The sequence below is a fragment of the Mustela putorius genome, unplaced genomic scaffold, assembly GCF_011764305.1.
Source record: "Mustela putorius furo isolate JIRA1106 unplaced genomic scaffold, ASM1176430v1.1 tig00001492_pilon_pilon_pilon, whole genome shotgun sequence".
NCBI classification, from domain to species: Eukaryota; Metazoa; Chordata; class Mammalia; order Carnivora; family Mustelidae; genus Mustela; species Mustela putorius.
This window is the reverse complement of record NW_025421765.1, coordinates 350,849-364,658: the sequence shown is the minus strand read 5'-3', so window position 1 is coordinate 364,658 and position 13,810 is coordinate 350,849. Positions and strand designations below refer to the sequence as shown.

General features: G+C 47.8%; 1 protein-coding gene across 1 annotated transcript; it reads right to left on the bottom strand.

Moving 5' to 3' along the window:
* Positions 1-5,753: 5,753 nt before the first annotated feature.
* Positions 5,754-12,117, bottom strand: LOC123394115 (spermatogenesis-associated protein 31E1-like). Its single transcript, XM_045087795.1, has 4 exons — positions 11,848-12,117; positions 10,621-10,678; positions 10,008-10,068; positions 5,754-9,755 (listed from the first exon to the last, which is right to left on the bottom strand). Exons 1-4 carry the CDS (start codon positions 12,043-12,045, stop codon positions 5,831-5,833), a joined length of 4,242 nt encoding a protein of 1,413 aa, XP_044943730.1. The 5' UTR covers positions 12,046-12,117; the 3' UTR covers positions 5,754-5,830.
* Positions 12,118-13,810: the final 1,693 nt, after the last annotated feature.

The following is a 13,810-nucleotide window of genomic DNA, read 5'->3' as shown; positions in this document are numbered from 1 at the left end:
TTCAGACCACAATGCTCTAAAGCTAGAACTCAACCACAAAAGGAAGTTTGAAAAGCACCCAAATACATGGAGACTAAAGAGCATCCTTCTAAAGAATGAATGGTCAACTGGGAAATTAAAGAAGAATTGAAAAAAATCATGGAAACAAATGATAATGTAAATACAACGGTTCAAAATCTGTGGGACACAACAAAGGCAGTCCTGAGAGGAAAATATATAGCAGTACAAGCCTTTCTCAAGAAACAAGAAAGGTCTCAGGTACACAACCTAATCCTATACATAAAGGAGCTGGAGAAAGAACAAGAAAGAAACCCTAAGCCCAGCAGGAGAAAAGAAATCATAAAGATCAGAGCAGAAATCAATGAAATAGAAACGAAAAAAACAATAGAACAAATCAACTAAACTAGGAACTCGTTCTTTGAAACAATTAATTAAATTGATAAACCCCTGGCCAGACTTATCAAAAAGAAAAGAGAAAGGACCCAAATAAATAAAATCATGAATGAAAGATGAGAGATCACAACTAACACCAAAGAAATACAAACTATTAGAAGGACATACTATGAGCAACTCTATGCCAACAAATTTGACAATCTGGAAGAAATGGATGCATTCCTAGAAACATATAAACTACCACAACTGAACCAGGAAGAAATAGAAAGCCTGAAAACCCATAACCAGTAAGGAGATTTAAACAGTCATTAAAAATCTCCAAACAAACAAAAGCCCAGAGCCAGATGGCTTCCCGGGGGAATTCTACCAAACATTTAAAGAAGAACTAATTCCTATTCTCCTGAAACTGTTCCAAAAAATAGAAATGGAAGGAAAACTTCCAAACTCATTTTATGAGGCCAGTATCACCTTGATCCCAAAACGAGACAAGGATCCTATCAAAAAAGAGAGCTATCGACCAATATCCTTGATGAACACAGATGTGAAAATTCTCACCAAAATACTAGCCAATAGGATTCAACAGTACATTAAAAGGATTATTCACCACGACCAAGTGGGATTTATTCCAGGGCTGCGGGGTTGGTTCAACATCCGCAAATCAGTCAATGTGATACAACACATCAATAAAAGAAAGAACAAGAACCATATGATACTCTCCATAGATGCTGAAAAAGCATTTGACAAAGTACAGCATCCCTTCCTGATCAAAACTCTTCAAAGTGTAGGGATAGAGGGCACATACCTCAATATCATCAAAGCCATCTATGAAAAACCCACCGCAAATATCATTCTCAATGGAGAAAAACTGAAAGCTTTTCCGCTAAGGTCAGGAACATGGCAGGGATGTCCATTATCACCACTGCTATTCAACATAGTACTAGAGGTCCTAGCCTCAGCAATCAGACAACAAAAGGAAATTAAAGGCATCCAAATTGGCAAAGAAGAAGTCAAATTATCACTCTTCGCAGATGATATGATACCATATGTGGAAAACCCAAAACACTCCACTCCAAAACTGCTAAAACTTGTACAGGAATTCAGTAAAGTGTCAGGATATAAAGTCAATGCAAAGAAATCAGTTGCATTTCTCTACACCAACAGCAAGACAGAAGAAAGAGAAATTAAGGAGTCCATCCCATTTACAATTGCACCCCAAACCATAAGAAACCTAGGAATAAACTTAACCAAGTAGGCACAGAATCTATACTCAGAAAACTATAAAGTACTCATGAAATAAATTGAGGAAGACACAAAGAAATGGAAAAATGGTCCATGCTCCTGGATTGGAAGAATAAATATTGTGAAAATGTCTATGCTCCTAAAGCAATCTACACATTTAATGCAATTCCTATCAAAGTACCATCCATCTTTTTCAAAGAAATGGAACAAATATAAAATTTATATGGAACCAGAAAAGACCTCAAATAGCCAAAGGGATATTGAAAAAGAAAGCCAACGTTGGTGGCATCACAATTCCGGACTTCAAGCTCTATTACAAAGCTGTCATCATCAAGACAGCATGGTACTGTCACAAAAACAGACACATAGTTCAATGGAAGAGAATAGACAGCCCAGAAATAGATCCTCAACTCTATGTTCAACTAATCTTTGACAAAGTAGGAAAGATTGTCCAATAGAAAAAAGACAGCCTCTTTAATAAATGGTGTTTGGAAAATTGGACAGCCACATGCAGAAAAATGAAATTGGACCATTTCCTTACACCACACACGAAAATAGACTCAAAATGGATGAAGGACCTCAATGTGCGAAAGGAATCCATCCAAATCCTTGAGGAGAACACAGGCAGCAACCTCTTCAAACTCAGCCGCAGCAACATCTTCCTAGGAACATCACCAAAGACAAGGGAAGCAAGGGCAAAAATGAACTATTGGGATTTCATCAAGATCAAAAGCTTTTGCACAGCAAAGGAAACAGTTAACAAAATCAAAAGACAACTGACAGAATGGGAGAAGATATTTGCAAATGACATATCAGATAAAGGGCTAGTGTCCAAAATCTATAAAGAACTTAGCAAACTCAACACCCAAAGAACAAATAATCCAATCAAGAAATGGGCAGAGGACATGAACAGACATTTCTGCAAAGAAGACATCCAGATGGCCAACAGACACATGAAAAAGTGCTCCATATCACTCGGCATCAGGGAAATACAAATCAAAACCACAATGAGATATCACCTCACACCAGTCAGAATGGCTAAAATCAACAAGTCAGGAAATGACAGATGCTGGCGAGGATGCGGAGAAAGGGGAACCCTCCTACACTGTTGGTGGGAATGCAAGCTGGTGCAGCCACTCTGGAAAACAGCATGGAGGTTCCTCAAAATGTTGAAAATAGAACTGCCCTATGACCCAGCAATTGCACTACTGGGTATGTACCCTAAAGATACAAACGTAGTGATCCAAAGGGGCACGTGCATCCTAATGTTTATAGCAGCAATGTCCACAATAGCCAAACTATGGAAAGAACCTAGATGTCCATCAACAGATGAATGGATCAAGAAGATGTGGTATATATACACAATGGAATACTATGCAGCCATCAAAAGCAATGAAATCTTGCCATTTGCGACAACATGGATGGAACTAGACCGTATCATGCTTAGCAAAATAAGTCAAGCAGAGAAAGACAACTATCATATGATCTCCCTGATATGAGGAAGTGGTGATGCAACATGGGGGCTTAAGTGGGTAGAAGAATATTTAATGAAACAAGATGGAATTGGGAGGGAGACAAACCATAAGTGACTCTTAATCTCACAAAACAAACTGAGGGTTGCTGGGGGGAGGGGGGTTGGGAGATGGGGTGGGGGGTTATGGACATTGGGGAGGGTATGTGCTTTGGTGAATGCTGTGAAGTGTTTAAACCTGGTGATTCACAGACCCGTACCCCTGGGGATAAAAAATATGTTTTTTTAAAAAAAAAAAAAAAAAAGATATATTGCCGAACTGTTTCATTTCTAAAACAGCTTCATGTGTTTGACACTGTGAGTTCTTTGATTTAAAAATAAAGCAAGCCTCATAAACCTACCACAAGCTGCTCTGGGCCAAAGAGCATGCTCTCTGTACATTTGAGTCAATGACCTCTCTGCTGGTTCACTCCATCCCACATTCCAATGGCTGCAGGCCTCCCTACAGCATTTCCAATGTGAATAAGTCACTTTGGGTGGAGGGACTTGTCCCTAACAAAATAAAGAACATGACCCCTGAGGCCATTTCACTAAACCGTAGCTAAAACTGGACAAATAAGAGTTCTTCCCTCATTAGACGATGGCAAAGTTTTGTTTTCAGTTTCTGATTCTTTAAACTGTGCGTGGGAGCTCAAGCTAATGAAAATTTGTGAAGGAAAGGATTTTTCAGGTTTACATGGGGAATCTAAGTCTTTTTCAGAAGTAATTAAAAAATACACAAGCCTTTACAGCACAACTTCACTGCCAGTTTGTTAAGTGGCTTCAGATCCAAGCGGGGCCTGACACTGGGTGGCTACTTGGGCTCCTAAGGATGGAGGTGAGCCCTCTGTTCAAGGTATGTCTTTGGTGTCTGCAGGGCACTTGGAGGCCTCTGTGTGGGCTCTGCAGAGCTGTGTGTGGGTATTCAGATCAGTTTCTGAGGTGTGTCTGAGAGAAATCTGTGTGGATCTCTGTCACAGGTCTCTGTGAAGTCTCTTGGTGTTGTTCACTGTGAGAGTTTCTGCATAAGGTCTGTGTGGGAGGGTTTGAAGATCATCCTTGGACATGGTGTTCATGAGGGCTCTTGATGTTGGCCCCTGTCAGAGGTCTCTGTGTAGGATCTATGTGGGCTTTGTGTGGGTCTCTGTGGGAGGTCTCAGTGTGGGTCTCTGTATGAGTCTCTGTGGGAGGCCTTGGTGGGTCTCTGTCAGAGGTCTCTGCACAAGGTCTCTTGGCATGGGGCTTTCCCTTTCTGGCCTTCTTGTACCATCTGGCAGGAGAAGGGCAAGGGGATTTGCTCCTTCCTGTTTCTGGCTGTTCCACCAGCCTCCTGTCCACGGCACTTCTACTAACAGGAGTGTGGAGTGCACGTCCGACTTGTGGGACTCTCTACCATGTGAGTTATGTGTGAGGGGCCCTAGAGGATGATTTTGGGCTGGGACCGGGGCACACGGGTGGTGGGGGAGCCTCCTGGACTGCACCCTCATTCTGGACACCTCCTTCCAGCTGGTGGTGGGACAAGCCCCATCTTGTCCTCCTGCCCTTCTGGGCTCTGAGGTAACCATGACCAGAATCCAGGCCAGTCCCTTGGCCTCCGAGTCCCCACCAGTCCCCTGGGAGCCATCCTTGAGCCAGACGTGTACATAAAGGTCACAGACCACAAGTCTTCCCGGGGCCCGCAGTCCTACAAGCTTATCAAATTGTGCAGAACTTAACTTCTCTGCCTGAAGGCCTGGCTGTCTCTGGGAACCTGGCTTTCCATGTGGGAGCCAGGGCAGCTGGAGTAGGGTGGAAATCCTGTGGGGACAGTCCCGGGGCCTCTAACTTCTCCCCTCTGGGCCTGTAGGTGGCAGTGGGACACAAAGAGCATGCTGATCTCCCTGATATGAGGAAGTGGTGATGCAACATGGGGGCTTAAGTGGGTAGATGTCATTACACCAGGCATGGGCTTACCCTGACACTTGGCTTCCTTCCTGGCCTCCCACCCTAAGTACAGGGTCCCCCTGCCTACAGCCACACCCCACCCATCCCCCAGAAGGGGAAGGGGGTGCTGGTGAGAAGGCCCCTTCAGTGCCCTGTGGCTGGGCAGGCTGGTGACTGGGGGTCTCTGTGGCATCCCACACACCCTCAGTGCTGGGAGAGAGCTCATCCCTTGCTGCTCCAAGTGTAAGAGGGGCTGCATGGAGCTAAGATGAGATTATCTGGGGGTGAGAAGGCTCCTGGGATGGCCGTCCTCTACTCCCCACAGGATACGTGGATGGGGGCAGGATTTCTCACCTCTGCCCTCAAGGCCAGCCTTGCATCTCCCAACTGCAGGCCCCACTCTGATCTAGGACTCTGTCTTCCTGGAGCCTGAGTGGGATTTATGCCTCAGCAGACCCTCCCTACAACCACACAAATTTCAGGTGGAAGGAAAGCAGGAGAGGATGGGCAGAGCAAGGTCCCACTCTGGGTCTTGTTCACCTTGTCGTGGAAATGGAAGGTGTGTGAGGAAGGGGACAGGGTGGACCCCAAGGTCCCTGGCCCTCCAAGGCCCCATCATTCTGGAAACCAAAGCAGGCTTTTGTGGAGAGAAAACTCTGATCCCCTCCACCCAAGCAGGGCACACACAAAGTCCAGCACCACTCATGAGAGAAAAAACACCAAACATATATTTTCGGGAGACAAAATTGTGGCATGGGGAAGTCATTAGCACACAGAGGATGTGCTAATATGAGAAAAAATGGACTTTCTTTGCATATACTCGATTTTTTCTTGAGGGAAATATTTCTGACCAGAAAAGATGTGTGAAGCATTCTCTGCCTGATAGGTTGAGGCATATTTTCGAAAACTGCATGTAGGATAATGGTGAACTCGACCTGAGACACCTGCCACCATCGGCTGGTGCTGGCTGGGTCTGCCTGGGGGCCCCAGGTTCCTGGGGAGGCTTTTCCATTCACCATTCCTGTCTCTGGTCAGCTGGCTCTTGCTAGGGCAGCTATGGCCCTTGGAGGTACCTTGCTGATTGGAGGCTATTCCTCCCATCATTCTCTTCTGGTCTGTAGAGGCGAAAGCCCTGTGAGGGCAAGAATGCCTATGTACTGGGGCCTGCAATTCCTTGTGCTGATACATCTCTGAGGCCCGAATTCCTTGGTGGAGTCGCAATTTTTCCACCAGGATTTGTCTCACGGCTGTCACTACCGTCTGAGTTTCGGCAGCCCTGTTGTCCATAACCGATCTGCTTCTGACTGGTACCCAGCTCGGGGCAGAAGCCGATGCAGGCTTGCCTTCTTGAAGGGGGCCTTCCAGTCCTTTGCTCTTTTTATTGGGATTAAGGCACTGCAGAAAGTTCTTCATCCTTTGTCTAAAGTGGCTTTCCGGAAAAACATGTCCCTTTTCCTGTGGCATGAGCCGGAGGTATTTGCTTCCAAGGCTCTCTCCTGATCCTCTGACCTGGGGAGGGTGGCCTATCTTGCTAGCTTGGGAAGCCCTGATTGCCAATGGTTCTGCACACCTGTCTTCATTCTCTTCTGGTTTGGGTCTCTTCTCGTCCTTTCCCTCATCAGTGGTCTCATTGTTGCTCTGGCTGTCACTTGGTTCCTCAACCTTTGGTCCACAGGGCTCTTGCTGCCCCTCACTGCTTGATCCACTTGAGCTAAGGTTATGTGACACCGGGGAAGATGGTGTCTCTCCACTGGCACGTTCCATTTGGGAACAGGAGGGTGACTCTTGAGTGGTCAAGCTGTCTGCAGCAAGGACAGCATTAGTGTGAGAGTCTGGTGGGAGCACATTGGTGCCCCTGTCTTCAACAAGCACACAAGTGGCAAAGTCTGGAAGGAGGAGGTCACTGGGAGAATCTTGAGGAAGCTCACTAGTGGTAGAGCCTTCAGGCTCTTGGAGCTCAACCATACTAACCTTTGTTTCAAGGCTTACCTCCTCTGGATCTTCAGCAACCAACACTGTAGATGGTGAGGGGCTTTTCCTAGCACCTGGATATCCTGATATCAGATCCACATAAATGGCTGGTTTGTTGGCCAGCCCACTGGGTCTTAAGACAACTTTCCAGGCAGGGGCCTTCTTGGCCTCCATAGCCTCTGTGGCCCCTTCAGACCTTGGAGATTGGGACCTGAGCTTCATCTTCAGTGTTGCTACCATGTCTGGTGAGGCCTGACCCCCACTCTCTTTTAGCTCATTCCTGGCCATTGCTAAACTTGGACTTGGTTCCAGGTTGTCTTTCTTGGCCCCCATACCAGTCTTGCTGTGCAGGGTTCTGTTTGGGAGGCTGAGAATGGAGGCCCAAGAAGGTGAACTGCCCTCCTGTCTTGATAAAGACGTCTTTGAGGACTGATGTCCATCACCAGGTAAAGTCCTTCCCAGGGCCTGCTGGATTTGCTCACGTATGGGTGAGGGAACAGGCAGGGGACTCCCTGAAGTGGGATCAGACTTTTCAGTTATACCCTTCTCTTCTGGATGGGGCTGAGGTGGTTTCCCCAAGAACTTGTAAAATTTGGCTTTTGAGGGGGCCCCAGGTACAAAGGTGGCTGAGCATGGAAAGGGGGACTGGGGAAAAGGCAAATGTTGAGCTTCAAGTAGTTTGAGATCTATGGGCTCAACAGTTTGGAGAGGTAGGTCCCACTTATGCCTCACTCGAAAACTTATGATGTGTGTTTCCAGCTTCTGCTGAGTGTTAGGACAAAGGAAGGGCAGCTCATGGGAGGTGTTTACGCAGAGCTCCTGATCCTTTAAGGGTGCTAGATTTCTGATAGCCATGTGGGGTTGGGACTTGGGAGAAGCATGGCTGGCCACAAACCAGGATCGACGCACAGTCACAGGGATCAGACCTATACTGATCTGTCCTAATTTCCTGTGTAAATGAACCTTTAAAGTTTTTTCTAGATGTTTCTTGTCTGGGCCCCTGGCTAAGTATTTTCCTGGATCACCCTCCAAGGCCCCTATTAAGGGTCTTCCAAACTCCTTCTCAGAGTTGGTTCCCAGAATCTTCGCTGGGAATCTAGCTGAGATCCTGGAGAGACCTGTTGGTGTCCTCTTCAGACACTGCCATAGACCCTTACCAAAGTTCTTCTCTAGTTTGAATCTTGCTTTATACTTCCTGTGGTATCTGGACCTGGTCCTCCATGTAGCTTGGCTGCTTTTACCTTTAAACACAAAGGGCCTTGAGAGCCCCTGCTCTCTCTGTGCCTGACTCATTCCCGGGGATTCATCCTGAGGCCAGCTCAGTTCCAGAGATAGCTGAACCTTGTGGGGCAAGCTGCTTTGCTGTTTATCCCTGCTGAGCTTCCTCTGAAGCTGTGGCTTCTGGATATTAAAGATGACAAAGTCCCCTTGATAGGTAGAACCTGATCTGTGGGCCCGGGAGGCCTGGTGGTCCTCTAGAAGCTTGGGAGGGACTTGGCTAAAGAATTTTGGAGATCTTTTCTCCATAGTGGGTAAAGTCTTCCCCCTTCCTTGTTGCTTTGGCAACGAGGGCCACTCCAGATGTTGCATTTTAGTTGGGGTGAAGGATTGTGTCTTTTTCTGGGGTGTAGCAAAAGATACCCTCCTGGTCCTCCTCTGGGATGGGAGAGAAGGTGGTCTTATTGGGACAGAGGGTGCAAGGGGAACTTTGGGCTGGGGCAAGGTTAGTGTTGAGGGTTGAGTTTGGATTCCACGGTGGAACAATGGTGGGGCATGGGAAAACTGTGAAGATACTTGATCCTGGTTTAGAACTGGCAAGCAATTAGAGGTCCCATTGAATAAAACAGAGGGAGACTGTAGTGGAGAAGAGTGAGTAGAAAACAAGGCAGTGGTCACCAGGGACTCACTGTGCAGAGAGGGGAGACCCCAGAAGAGCTGGCTGCGTTTCCATTGCAAGTGGTCTTCCAAGACCTTGGGAGATGAGAACGGCTGAGGTTGGGCCAGTGGCTGTGCTTTGTTTTTCATGTTCCAGAAGGATGGCTGGGTGGTGGTGGTCTGCTCAGTACCCAGAAGCTTCCACAGAGTCCCCCAGAAGCTCACATGGTCATCTGGGCACCGCTGTTTGAAAACTGACCCAACCTTTTCTTTCTCCTTCCAACTCTTCAGTTCTACCCTTTTGCTGATTAGTAGTTCAAGGAGCTTCTGGACATCCGGATTGACAAACGGAGGGTTATGAGTCTCTATCTGCCTGTTAGTAAGGCCACGCCAGAATGAGGCATCTGGTGGGTGGCAGGACACGTGTTCTTGCTGGCACTTGTGCTGTAATGTGCCAGGCAAGAACAAGGACTTGGTACTTTCCCACCACCAGGAAAAGGAAAAAATGGGGTAGCTGGCATGGCCAAGGCCTGAGATGGCTGGAATGAGAGAGGCCCAGTTGGAATGACTTGGAAGAAAGTTCTTTCTCACTGTGTCTGGTAGGATTTTTTTAAAGTTAGTTTGCTCTTCTTGAGGTCTCACTGGCAGGGTGGAGGCCAGAGGCCGAGGGGGCCCGGTCAGTGGAGCATGAGCAGGTGATGAGGCCACGGCAGGAGGAGCGCCTTCCACAGGCTCCCTGCATGGCTGATGGGCTCCAGCTGGTGCCCCTTGGCACACCTGACCAGGGGCTGCTTGATGTAAGGACTGGTGAAAGCCCCCCTGGTCAGAGACCCTTGTCAGGTGGCTGTGGGAGACAAGAGGTGTGAGCTGTCCCTGCAGCAGCCTGGGGCTGGGAGAGGACCCCATGGCCCTCCACGCCCCACACCCACATCACAATGCTCCTGCTGTCCCTCAGCCTGGGGCTTTGGTCACAATCTGTCCCATGGCTCCTCCCTGCACCCCCAAGCAGCCCCAGAGGCCGGTTCCCTGCAGCCCTGGGGGTCACACCACAGACTCGGGGAGGCCCACCCAGGGGATAAGGGGGCAGATTCATTACCTTTGCAGAAGGGAGAGTAAACTGCGGAACTCTTCCAGCTCGTGCAGGCAATTTCTGCAAGCTGGAAACAGGAGACTGGGTCAAGGGGAAGGCGGGGGCCCAGGTGTCTTACAGGAGACTGGGTATAATGTCCCTTTAGGGGAAACCTTTGGGGGATTGAACTTGGAAGCCCCAAACAGCACTGTCAAAGGTCACGTGCCCACACGGTGATTACAGGGTTCATTTTGGGGATCGCTTTGTCTTTTCCAAAGTGTTTTCTCACTCATGACCTTGCTGGGGGAGGAAGGACTGCATGGCTTTACAGAGGAATCTGAGCTGAGTTGAACAGCTTGTCCACAGTGGAAGCAGGAGGTCCTTCCCCTAGTCTAGGCCCTGGGGCCCCTGCTGGGCGACACCCATTTCCAGCCCCTCAGGGCTTTGTTCTGGTGCAGAATCTGGGAAGCCTCTGGGTGGGTTGTGATCTCCCTCCCAGGAGCCCCCAACCCGCCTCCCAGGGCTCTGTTTCCTGAGGGATGGGCTCAGGCCCTGGTGTCTTGGGAGATGGTGGGGCCAGGCTTCAGAGCAGGGGGCACAGTGTAACTGGGGCATGCAGGGGTGAGTGGTGGACACTCACCTTTCAGAGTCTGGCTTCTCTGGCTTCTGTTGCTTCTCCTCCGTGGCTCTGCTTGGTACTGAGATAAGAGAACATTAGGAGGCTGGGACCCCCAGCCCAGCAGCAGGTGCTCACTGCTCATGAGTAGTGTGACTTCCTACATTTAACTAAGGGGGTGGGCGGACTGTGATTTTCTTTTTTTTTTCCTTCTTTTTAATTTTTTTTTAAATTTTTTATTTTTTATAAACATATATTTTTATCCCCAGGGGTACAGGTCTGTGAATCACCAGGTTTACACACTTCACAGCACTCACCAAAGCACATACCCTCCCCAATGTCCATAATCCCACCCCCTTCTCCCAAACCCCCTCCCCCCCAGAAACCCTCAGTTTGTTTTGTGAGATTAAGAGTCACTTATGGTTTGTCTCCCTCCCAATTCCATCTTGTTTCATTTATTCTTCTCGTACCCACTTAAGCCCCCATGTTGCATCGCCACTTCCTCATATCAGGGAGATCATATGATAGTTGTCTTTCTCTGCTTGACTTATTTCGCTAAGCATTGGGTGTTGAGTTTGCTAAGTTCTTTATAGATTCTGGACACGAGTCCTTTATCTGATATGTCGTTTGCTTTATTCATTTCCTTTTCAAAATGGATACAAATATTTCCAGTTTTCCTTCTTTGAAGAATGTACAGAAGGATATCCTATGTGAGAAGTTTGCCACTGTTCCTCTGCTCAAGAAACACACATAATACCAGACCTGGTGGCACAACTGGACTTTTTCACATAGGACCCCACTTTCCAAGGCCAGAGCCCCACTCTAGCTGCTGCTTGGGACCTCCTGGGCTCAGTACTGCCCTCAATCAGCCCTGAAGGGGGAACATTCACCTGAAATACCTGTCCTTGGACCATGGCTGGTGACACAGTGCTCAGGGGCCTGACCTCCGTTACAGAGGCAGCTTTTAGCCTCTGGTCCATGGCCACCGGTCACTGTGTTTGGGACACTGCCCTGGACCCCTCCACCACACCTGGATTCTGGCCTGAGATCTTCAGGGAGAAATCCTCGTGTCCCTCTAACCCCTGCTGAGTCTAGCTTGTCCTGGATGGATGGTGGTCTGCTCTCTCCTGAGAATACCCATTCTATTCTTTCCCATTTCAGGAGTCTCTCCAGTGACTCAGAAAAGTGGAAAGAATAATAGAAAAGAAGATAGAATCACACTCTGCTGGGTCTGGGCCGAGGGTTCCTTACCTTCCCGCTCTTTCTGCGTTTTTTGCCTGGTGGTGAGGATGGATCAGGCTGGAAATAAGAAACTAAATATACAAAGAGCCCTATCCCACATACAAGGGCAAAGATGACATTAACTGCCCAGATAATGGGACTGGAGCTCAGCCAACCATTAAAAAAGAATTGCTGAGGGAAGAGATAATTTTCCATCTCTTCCCTCATCAGACATTAATGTCTGATCGCACTGCTGCCCTCAGACAACTGAGCTCTGAGACTTAGCGTCCAACCACACTGCTGTCCTCAGACAACTGAGCCCTGGGTGTGGAGGTGCAGATACAAGCCCCAGGCCCACATCACAGAGCTAGTGTCTGGTCACAAAGGGCTCCTGAGGGAGGGGGAGGGAGCCCCACCCTGTGGCTCTATCCCTCCGCCCTCCCAGGCCTCCAAGTCCCTCCCCTCAGCAGACACCAATCTCTTCTCTGTATCTATGAATCTGAGTTTCTTTTTTTTTTCCCAATTCTACATACAAGTGAAACTATATGGTATTTGTCTTTCTCTTATTTTATTAACAAGGTATTCTCAAGGTTCTCCATGTTACCACGACCATCACCATTTCATTATTTTTTATGGCTGAATAGTATTGATGTGTGTGATATCTTTATCCATTCACCTCAGTATACATGATTCATTTAAGACTGATGTTTTTCTTATTGACTTTCTGTGTGGATGACTTTTCCATTGATGTAAACTGTTGAAGTTCTATACTGTGGGGAACCACATGTTTAATGTTTTTGATGTCACAACCTTTTTAAAATATAAATCTTTTAACTAATTATTGTAGTTTTAGTTAAACATATTATTTTTGTCTTCACTCTAGCTTTTTTTTTTTTGTCCATTGTCTGGTTTGTCAGGGACCAAGAAAGTCCCCACCATCAGTGGGCTCTGGATGGGAATTGCTGGGCCTGTGGTTGTCTTTGCCTTGTTTTTTTGTTGTCTGTTGTGTTTGTTGTATTTGGAGAAATGGGACAAGCGGAGAGCAAGGGACCTGTGACACCCCTAGGTCTTGTTCTCGAACATTTCAAGGATTTTCAAGGTAAAGCCACCCAGTCGGTGACAAGGTTTCCCCGGGAACACTTAAAACACTCTGCCAGTTAGAGTGGCCCACAGGGTGGCTGCCGGAAGGAACGTTTGCTTAAGCTCAGATCTATTCTACCCTAAGTGAGGTGTTCAATCTACATCGAGACCAAATACCGTACATTGTGGCCTGGTGATATCTGATAGAAGAGCCACCGTCATGGCTCAAGTCCCACCTTCCCCTGCTAATGAAACCATCTCTCTCCCTCTAAGGCAGGTCAAAGACCAAAACCAGAACAGACAGATAAGGGGGAACCAGGGAAGAAGACCGTCCTACCCCATCGGATGTGGAGGATTTGGAATTCCCCGTCCCCATCTGTCCCCTAAACTTGACTCTCAGTCCTGAGATGCCCTTACCAGTCCACCTCATATGCGGTTGGGGTCCACCTATGGGACCACCAAGCAGAGAGACCGCCCTGATCTTTCCCATTTTCTATATCCCCCTCTGCCTCCCTTTACCTCACCAGTGCTGCTGGCGCCAATGCTGCCTCTCCGTGAGTTTGCTCTACCGTATGGGAGAGGGCACCCCCACCTAACCTATATCCCTTTCTCCTCTTCTAACATCTATAACTGGAAGGCCCAACACAAATCCTTTTATGTCCTCCCTCAGGATATTAATTAGTCTCTTGGAGACTGTCTTTCTTATCCACCATACCTGGATGGATATTTAACAGCTCCTTATGGCTCTCTTTAACGCAGAAGAGAGGGATCGCATCATGCGAGAAACCCATAAGGTGAAAAGTGAGATACTTGGCAGGGACCTCGATCCCTGCCGAATGGAGGACTACTGCCTGAGGGAACCCCCCAACTGGGATCCAAACTCCAATGAAGGCAAGGAGAGCTTACATTTCTA